Here is a 10,590-nt window from a genome sequence, read left to right as displayed (position 1 = left end):
TGGGTAATATCTCCGAAACAATAGAACCTCTACCTTTTTGAATTTCCACACCTCCAGAGATCGTATGCGGATGACTGTACAATCTTGGCGTCGGTTTCTATCGTAGAAGACATATGTTATATGCTTAACGTCTACATAGCCGACTTAGTGCACCATCTGAGGAATATGAAAATATCCGCCGCAAAAACAACTGCCACACTACTCATCATCTGGATGGCTGATCACTAACTACCCCCAATATATTGGGTGTAACATAGACAACATGTTTAAGGCGTCCCCATAATCCAGAGCTTTTTGCGACAAGATCAGAAGTAGGAACTATGTTCTCAAGTCGCTGGGTTCTGATAAAGAAACCTTGCTGACCTATTATAAATTAAGAGGCCGATCTGTGGAAAGCTATGTGGCGCCAGTGTGATATAAAAATGTTAGCGCTACGCAGTGGAATAATATTCACACCTACTAGAATGCGGATCTGAGAACTGCAACAAGGAGCCTACATGTGATAACAGTGGACCATCTTCAGATTATATAGATACATCAACACAACAAAATATTGTCGATGCAGTAACTGCTTGGGTTATACCGCCGTAAGCATCTCTGCCACGATTTAGGAGACAGGCTTCCCCTACCCATGATCTGCAGAGAGAGAGAGAGGTCTAAAGGTAAAAGCGGGAACTTCTAGATCGACGACCCTATCAAGCAGGCCTGAATAGCATTCACGTTATGACTGCCGTACTCGAAGACCATCCCCCGTCCATTGCAGCAGCAAAAGGCCAGCTGCCAAGGCAAACCCAAATGGTTTTAGCCCATTTCAGATCCGGAAAATATGCCCTGCAATGTGGATTGTGAACGAACAACACGCCGAATTTGTTTAACCCAGCCCAGCTAACCACACGGACCTCTCTCCTGATTCTTTATAGACGCAGCCAGTCCAGACACAGTCCTGGACACAGAGAATCCAGAACTGATTAAAATATACGAACAAACATATTTGCGATGCTACAAAAAGAACAACAATGTGCTGCAAAAAAAAATCAGAACGATCACAGTCATACCTTTATACTGCACTTTTGTGGAAATGTTAGAAACTTTTTGTGAGAGGAAGGAGTTGATCGATATTGTCCTGATCAAAATCAGGATAAAACGTTACGTGGCCCAACATATGAAACAAATCGGACAGTCAGACGGACGGACAGGTACGTTCCGCAATTTAGTTGATTCATCTTTATATATTTATGCCTTTGGCTAAATATTCGAAAAAGGGTGTGAAACTGCAAAATATAATCGAGCTGTACTCTTTAACATGAGATGTCCCATAGGACAGAATATGTCCTACATTGTAAGAGTTTATTTATATATAAATATTTACATATGTCTTTATGTTTATACCAAACTTATTAAACATCATTAATATGTATTTTGAAATGAATTTAAGGCATTCTCGAGCTAGGATGTGTCTATCTTGCTTATACATATAATATATATGTGTGTGTTTATGTGAACAAAAAGGATCAACTGTAACAATTATATTTGTGTATGTGTGTGTGTGAATGGGGGTATGCTTGTATTTTTTTAACAGAATAATAAAAACAAATACATACGAAATAAAACAACAATTATTTTATTTACCAATAAATTAACAGGTTTTCGTTTTTTCTTTTGTTAAAAACATTCTATTTCTGTTTGTTTGATTTTTTGTTTTTAATAAATGTATGTATTTTTTATGAAACATGCCTTAGAGCTAAAATTCGATTTAAAATGATTTAAATTTTGTTTTATCTTTTTTTTTTGGTTTTGTGTGGGAATTTATTTAATTATTTGTTTTCATTCTTTTTTAAATTATATATAAATTCTTATAAAATAAATACATATGTTATTGTTGTCTTCGACATATGTTATATATATTTATTTATATGTACTTACAATACTACGTATGTACTACATACGAGTACATATATATTTTGTGTGAATATATATGCACACGAATACTTCCCAAGATGTGGTTCTTGTTGTTGTTGAGGGGGTGGTATCGCCTTAAAATTATTTGGGGAGGGGGGACATTTTGGGGGGATTTTTGGGAATTGGATTTTTGTTTTTTTTAGTTCTGAAAATTAGATTCCTTAACTTAATTGCTAATCCTTAATTTGTTAACTACGTCATAGGTTGTCATGTTGTTCATTTCTTTTGTATAATATTTTTTAATCCTATTCATATATCATCTGCACTGCACTGAACGTCTAGAATATATAACATCCTTGGCTCACATTTTGGTTTGGTTAATTAATTCGTTTTTTTTTTGTTTTCATAGAAGTAGGACCGATGCAAGAGGCAAGTTATGCTTGTCTGATGAAAGGGATAGATGAAATGCTTTTGCTCTAACAAATCACACCTTGACTTGACGTAAATTAAAATTAATTATTTTGTTACGAAGTTTTTTAGTTACGCAGAATGAAGGAAGATTTGGATTCGTTCTAGCGATAGAATTCTACATAGCCATTGTTACTTTCTTATTAACATCAATCATCCTCATTATCCTCAACATCATCATCATCACTGCTGTGAACTTCATCATTATCAATGGTCTTTAGAAAGTCCTATATTTTTTATGATTTTTGTTTTGGTTTTTATTTTTCATGCAAATTTTTTTAGTAGAAAAGAAATTTCAAATGTTTTCCCAATTTTCGATTTTGTTTACAAAAGCACACAAAACATAAATCATGATTGAAATAAAAAAATAATAAATAAAACAGGAAAATAAAAAACAACGAACAAAAAAAGAAAAGAAAAAATTAAAATAGTTGATTAGTATAAAATTTAAGAAGCTTTATGTTTGTTTTAAGACAGAAACCCTAATAGTTAATAATTTTGTTTTTGGTCTTTCACTTCATCATATCAGCTCTTCACAATTATCATAATAATAATTTTACACATAATTGTAATAATGATAATCAATATAGTAATAATGAAATAAAAATAAAACAAAAAATGTTGGCATTTACTCATCCTCCTCCTCTCGGAATAAATAGGTGCTCCAGTAGACCAAATTGAATAGGGCAAAGACCAGTGGAAACGTTATTCGTGATATAACATCGATCCGCTTCGATCTAGAACATTGTCTTGAATAAATATTTGGAAGGAATTCACAGATTAATTATCACATTTTAGATCACCTTTTTTGTTGTATGTTGATTTGGGTATTTTTAGTAAAAAAGTTAAGGCATAGTTTATTGAAGTAATTTAAAAAAAACTGTTTTATTTAATTGATTCATTTATATACGGATTTTTTTGTTTTATGTTAATGCATGTAAATAAATTGTAAATCCAAAGAACAATTACTACATTTAACAAAATTAGAACATTCATAGGCAATTTTAGACATATGTTTTTGGGACAAAATATTTTAAATTTATTTTTATATAATAAAGAACTATTCAACACCATATTTATATATGTACCAATCAAGAATTGTTAAATTAACAATCTATCCCATTACAAAGCGGCGTAAACAAGCAGATTCTAGACTTACCAGTAATCCGAAGAACAATAGGATTTTATCTGTACAGAGAAAATAACTTATTTAGCGATTGCACAATAATTAAAAGAAAGTCCATTTCGACAAAAATTATAAGTATGTAAAATACCAAGCAGTATGCGAAGGTTCAACGTCGTTCAGCTTTACATCGTTTCTTTATGTAGATATGTTCCGACCTTAGTAAAATTGTATATGGGATTGACCCATAACAAATTCTGTCGTTTGAGATTTGACTAGGCTTGCAATCAAAATCAGAAGAAACAAATGTACATTAGGGTCACAACTTTTTTGCAAATATCAAAAATACCACCTCAGCTTGAAGTTTCTATGCGAAAGTCAGCTGTAGTAAGTCCATAGTGGGAGTAAACGAAGCGACCAGGTTTCGCAAAATACTATCTTAGGATCCCAAACCCATAGGTATTATTAGAAGGACCTTTACGTGGATTAACTCTAGACTAGAAACACTTAACCCACATAAAGCTACTGGTCGTTTAAACGCCACCAAAAATTGTCGTAAAAATTGACGTAAAACTTGAGCATTTTCGCAAATTTTTGTGGGTTTTTTGCATTTTGTTATAGTATTGTCTGTTATCTGTCATACCATGCTTATAAAGCTTCATTTGGTTCATACATTTCCACGCAATTGGCCTAAAACGCAAGCAAATAAAAAAATCGACTTTTTTGTAATTTTCTACTTTTGATGAAAAATTTTAATATGCGATATACATTTAATCATAAATGTTACATTCATATAAAGTCAGGGATTTGTTAGGAGTATAGTAAGAGTATTTTCTCAATCAAAAACCAATGGATTGGCATGTTAAAATACACCTATATAACCCTTCAAAGTTTTCGGCACTTTTAAAAAAGGGCCGATTGCAAGAAAAAATTAATTTTTTAAAAAATGTTAAAAGGTCTCAAAAATATCATTTTCATAAAAAACTTTAAGATTTCTCTCAAAAAACAAAAAAAAAATCGGAGCTAAGTGGTTTAAACATTATTTCTGTTTAAAATAGGGGTGAGCAAATTTTGAAAACGTACTCTTAATTTTTGTGAACCATGAGTAATTAAACATTTATGCAGTTTTTTTATTTATATTTTTTAATAATTTGCATTGTGGACGATTTTAGACAGCATTAATGTTTAAAAAATGTTGAAATAAGTAATGAAACATCAAGAAAAATTAAATATTAATTCTCCCTTAAATTTCCCTCTCTCCATTTTCCTCAGCTCTGGTTTAAAAGATCTTAAAAATAAATAATCCAATATCAAGAACAGTTTAATATTAGTCCTCTCTTAAATAATCTCTTTTATGATTTTGGTCGCCACAGCTCTGGTTCTATTATAAGAGGTTAATTTCATGGATGTTGGCGGCGATCAGCAAGATCAAGACTTCAATGAGCGATTACCAGCTTTCGGCCTTACGAATCGCCGGGTTCGGGTAACAAATTACTAAACTAAAATTTAATTGATAGTTAAGTTAAATCTGACATCAGTAATGGATCTATGTAATCTTCTATGCCCACCTCTTTTTGGTTTGAGTCACCCTCAGCATTTATTCCAAGCAGATACATTTGTGCTGCAGGCAATTCTCTGCACGGTCTGGCAATATATACAGAGGGATCTAAGATGAAGGATGACAACTGCGCCGGTGTCTACTCTGAAAATCCATTAATCGAACATTCAGATAAGCTTAACGATAACTGCAGCGTTTTTGAAGCAAAGTTGGTTTGAGGACTTTAACCAGTCTCACAAAATCTGGTTATCTTATATCCAGGATGAGCTAACTGCCTTTAACATTCGTTAATGGCAGTGAGCTAACAAGTGCCGCACGTTCAGTCATTATCACGACAAAAGGCGGGTAAAATTAAAGTGCCATTATATTGGTAATTAACGAATTTTTCGGTGCGTTGTGATCAAAATATAATAGTCGCTATGCTCTGCCGATAGCAGTAGTGAGGGAAATTTTTGTTTGAACTTTCATAGCAAAGCAAACATCGACCTGTATCACAAACTTGTTGCCGCAAGGGTAGGTACCCGGTTAAACATAGAGGTAGGAATATGAATTTCTATAATTATCAATATCCTATGGATGAATTGACATCACACTTCATCCCCAACTATTAGTGCTATCAGACTTCTTTTGGCTCGTTCCTCGACATTTCTCCCCGTTAATCGAATTGTACCGAGATACTTTGCCGCAACAGAGAGTTCCGAAATAACATCGTCCAGCATTGGTAGCTTGAAAGAATAAATGTGTTTCTTTTTCGGAAAATAACCAACCTTGATTATGATGGGTTCACGCGATGGTATAATTTGTCGAAAATTCCTTCCTTCTTTGAACAGCAGTAATCTATTTTTAACGATTTCCCCTACGATCGCATTTTTTTATACCCTGCACCAACCCTAGTATGCAGGTTATATTAAGTTTGTTTTTTCGTTTGTAACACATTGAAAAATTCATTTGCGATCCTTTTAAGCACATATATTCCGTTGCATGTTTGCACCCGAGTGCGAGATCAAAAATGGGCAACATCGGTCCACGTTTTGGCATAGCGCCAATATAACGTTACCTCCCGATTTTCGGTATTTGGAGGAATTTAGGTGCGATTTTTAACCAAACTGGCTGCAATTTGACATTTGAGATTCTTAGGGGTCACAACATGTCTACACCAAAAGTTGTCTATATAGGTCCATGTTTTGGTATAGTACCCATACCTCTCGATTTTTGGTATTTTGAAGATTTTAGCTACATTTTGTACCCAAACTATCTGCAATTTTGCATACAGTACAGTATGCAAAGATCATACGATTATGAATAAAATCGTTATTAATTCCATATTTTATATGCAAACATGAATCAGTTGATGGGAATTACTATGACAAAGAAAGATTTAAAGATAACAAATATTTATTCCGTCATTTAGGTATAGATGGCGCCTGTTCGGGTGGCAAACTTCGTATTAGTACTCTAAATATTAGTGCTATTTGAGCATTTTTTAAGCAAAATACCATTCATTTTTGATCTTTTTTGCTTCTGGAAGACCTGTGCTTTAGAAAAATTTAATAATAAGGATTATTATCAACAATTTTGAATGCATATGAATAAAAATCGGAGGAACTTAAGAAAAATGTGATAGATATGATTAACTATCGCAATTTATTCCCGAATTTTGGACGAAGATAGATTATAGCAGTCCTTTTGCAGCAATATTCGAGGTCTCATATGGAAAGGAAAAGTAAAGAAAGTTTGGTTTCTACGTCGCAAAAATCAAAAATGTCGTTCTACTTATTGTATTTTTTTGGAATACAGTTTTAAAAAACATGTTATGTCAAGACATATTGGAAATTATGAAGAATAATAGTTTAATAGAGGCGAAAATTTCGCGGGAAATAATGCATTTCTTCAATTTACTTAATTCCCTTTACATTTATGTACTGTTCGGTGAAGACATAAAATTTTCTAAAAGTAAAATCCATTATTTTTGAAATTTTATCAACCGTATATAGTAAGCGAAGAATTTCAGTCGTACGCAGACTGTATGAAGACTTGTATAAATTAATTGTTCCTCATAATTTCTCATAGTTTTCGACATAAAATGATTTTTGTAACCGTATTTTTAAACTTCTATACATTGTAGCTCAAATATAAAACAAACTTTCGATTTTTACCGCGAAGAAAAATGTGTTTTTGTTACCTTACCCCGGATTACGTTCGGTGCATTTCCGCACGCTGGCAACATTTATTTTCATACAAGCAGACCCCGGTCCGCGTTACTGGCCCGTCGTAATGAGTTCTAATGACAACTTTTTGAGAACTTGACAATTCAAAAATAGGTATTTACTACCTCACTTCTTCTGTCCATTGTCAAACCGAGGAGGATTTTAAATTTACCAACAGATTTTGTCTGTAACCTTTCTATTCTTTTACGGACTGTCGGATTTTTTGCCCATTGATGCTGTTTAGGATTTATTATCGTCTATGTCCCTGTCTTTTTCCTAAAGCGATCTAATTATAAAAGTTAAAAAAATGGTTAAGTCGAATTCTACAGCTTATTGAGACTTATGGAAAGTAAGGGAAGGGAAGTACCCCGTCCCTTCTGGAATTCAATAAAATATGTAGCTTGTTTTCGGAGGCCATCCCTGTACATTCCCTGACAATTTTAGGAAAATCGATTCAGTAGCTTTTGCAGGAAAACTTTAAATTGAAATGAAAATTGAAAAAAGTGGGCGCGGTAAAATTTTCTTTCCATAAAAACCTAGGTTGGGTTATGATTTGATTTTTATTCATAAAGATATGGCGTTTTTTTAAATATGGCAAAGGGAAGTACCCCACGCCCTTTGAAATTCAAAAAAAAAAGATGCATCCTATTTCCAACGGAGGCCATCCCTGTACATTCCCTGAAAATTTCAGGAAAATCGGTTCAGTAGTTTTGTAGATGTAACATACTTTAAAAAGTGGTCAAGTTTGCCCTAAAAAAGTATATAAGGTTGGAGACAACTAAAATTGTCTCGCAAATTAATTTCCAAACCGATACATTCGTAATTATTTTATATATGGCAATTTTAAAAAGTATAGGGGAAGTGCACCGCCTCCTTCGAAACTTAATTTGTATATTCCCTGACATTTTCAGGAAAATCAGTTCAGTAGTTTTTGTAGAAAAGATTAAAATTTAAAATTTTAAAATGTGGGTCAAAAACCTAAGTTGGGTTATGACGAACATTTTAAAACATGAATTTTCCAACGTCATATGATTTTTATTTATATAGATGAGACCTCGAATATTGTTGCAGAAGGACTGCTATTAGCTATTTTCTTCAAAAAATCGAGAATAAATTGCCATAGTTAATCATCCACAGCAGAGGCATTCCAAAAGAAGAAAAGAAAAAATGGTAATATTTTGCTTAAAAAATTCTTAAATACTACAGATATATAGTGCCCTTAGGTGTACGAATACGAACTTTGCCACCCACACAGATGCCTATAAACCTAAATGATGAGCTATGAGCCCAATGACAGGTTTTTGAGGCAACAAGTCACTGGGAGCAGCTGGAGATTTCAAATTACGTTCCGATGTTTATAATTTGCATAAAAATACATCTGCAATATTTGGTAGGAATCGGTTCAGATATAGATATATCTTTCATTAATATGTTTCATTCGATGTTATCCGATTTTTATTTATGCCGCACAAAGGTCACAATTTGCATCCGATGGCTTTAAAGTTTGATATGGTAAATCCAGTTCAATTTAGAATCATGTCCGGAAAGTTCGGTTCTGAACTGTTCAGATATATACATATATATCTATATATATGTAGAAAATTCTTCAGGTATGCCATGATGTTCGAATTATAAATCCTCTGAAATGGCTGGACCGAATTTGATAAAATTTTGTTTGTAGGACTGAGAATATATCGCAAGGTAGTTTTTATACCGAAAAATGGAGGGGGCGGGGGCCTCCCCCACAACGTGTTTTTATCCAACCGCAAAATCTTAGAGATTATTAGACGTATTGGTATACAAAACAATAGTAAATGTGAACTCTATCAATAATTTATGTTTTGGAAGTAGAATAACGCGATCGCGTCCGACTTTGAAAACTTTATAATTACAGGTTAAGATCTCGAAACTTAGTAGGTGTTTGTAGTCCCAGTTACTAAAGTTAAAGATATAGAATATTGATGATTTAAATCCTTGATATAACTCGGATAAGATTGCTATCAAATTTGCAAGATGTGCCATACAGACAAGTCCCACTCCCAGGCCAGCCCAATGCATACAAATATCCAAATTTTTAAGTGGCACGCTATCTATTAATAGGTTTACATAAGCTTTCGTGGCCATACGCGGATAATTTTTTTTACACATGTAGTACTCCCTATTACCTTCTACCACATATACAGTTAGGCAACAAATGTATTGCAAAAATCAAAATTGTAGAAAATTTCATATTAATTGTTCGTTTATGGCAACAAATTATGTAAAAACTATACGGTTTTTTGTGCAAATCTCTTGCTATAGGTGTCTAAAACAATGTTCCATCAAAATATTCAAAGGTTATTTGCGATTTATAAAAAATACGGTCAAAAATAAGAATTAACTACTACTTGGGGGTGACAATAAAAGTATTGCCACGGGTAAATCAGTACTATAAAACTATACATTTTTTTGCAAATTTTTGCGGTCATTATGCATTTTTATGACTTTTGCGGCTAATAATGGACTAACAGTATTGAATGCGATAAAGTTCTGTGATAATAAAAGCCGTAATGGAGGGTCTTTAGACAGGTAAAAACGCATGGGACTATATTAACAATAGACAATGACGAATCGGCCACAGGCAAGTTTGCAAAGAATGAATTTTTGACTCAATATGTATTATAGGATTATGGAACAATGCAAAATAGTCCAATTTTGGCTTTGAGAACATCGAAATACCTCTGGAAAGTATATGGAAAAAATTGACACCAGTGTAGTATTTTGAAACGACCTACGACGGAGCACTATTTCTTCTCTCAATGGTATTAATATGATTTAATTTTTACTAAGTGGATAGATATTATCCTCTGCTATCATAATAAATCCAAAAAATTGCGCCAAATTCAATAAAACCCATCAAATATGGAAATTAAACCGCTACTGGAGAAGCAGGAATACCGAATATTTGGGTACTATATTCTTTACCATGGAAAACGGTATGCGAAATTGGGTTCACGGATATAATAATAATTGGGAAGACATCCCCACTGACATTATTAAGAAATATTTAATAGTCATTAGTCTGAAAGTCAGAAAAATCGATCCCGAAAGCTCAAACAAAGTCAACTACCACCATTTCAAAGTCAAGATCATGGCATGTTAATCTTATTTGTGTAAATTGCCGATGTAATATAACAACCCAGCAAACCAAATGTCGGATGTCCGACATATCGAAACAATTTCGGAAGCAAAATCGTTCAGATTTCGTATCGATTTCTATACGATTTTTCGTAGGGGAATTTGTTCAGATTTCGTTCCGATTTCGGAGAAAATGTCGGAAGTAAATTTCCCTTCGA

General features: G+C 33.3%; 1 protein-coding gene across 49 annotated transcripts in view; it reads right to left on the bottom strand.

Annotated features, from left to right (window-relative positions):
- Window positions 1-2,086: 2,086 nt before the first annotated feature.
- The window catches only part of GluClalpha (glycine receptor alpha 1), a 230,140-nt gene continuing 221,636 nt past the window's right edge, over window positions 2,087-10,590 (bottom strand). For 26 of the 49 annotated variants that reach the window (XM_073989304.1, XM_073989513.1, XM_073989397.1 and 23 more), the window contains 2 exons: window positions 3,000-3,104; window positions 2,087-2,594 (listed from right to left, as the gene is read on the bottom strand). In XM_073989304.1, the coding sequence (XP_073845405.1) occupies window positions 2,585-2,594; window positions 3,000-3,104 (115 nt within the window). In that variant the 3' untranslated portion in view covers window positions 2,087-2,584. Of the gene's footprint in view, window positions 2,595-2,995; window positions 3,117-10,590 lie in introns of those variants that run through there. The other 23 variants (XM_073989229.1, XM_073989333.1, XM_073989187.1 and 20 more) reach the window with 2 other exon arrangements.

This window comes from Musca autumnalis, unplaced genomic scaffold (genome assembly GCF_047663935.1).
Source record: "Musca autumnalis isolate F117 unplaced genomic scaffold, ASM4766393v1 scaffold_1, whole genome shotgun sequence".
In the NCBI taxonomy this organism is placed as follows: domain Eukaryota; kingdom Metazoa; phylum Arthropoda; class Insecta; order Diptera; family Muscidae; genus Musca; species Musca autumnalis.
Note: the sequence above shows the minus strand (reverse complement) of the source record. Positions and strands in the feature narration are given on the sequence as shown.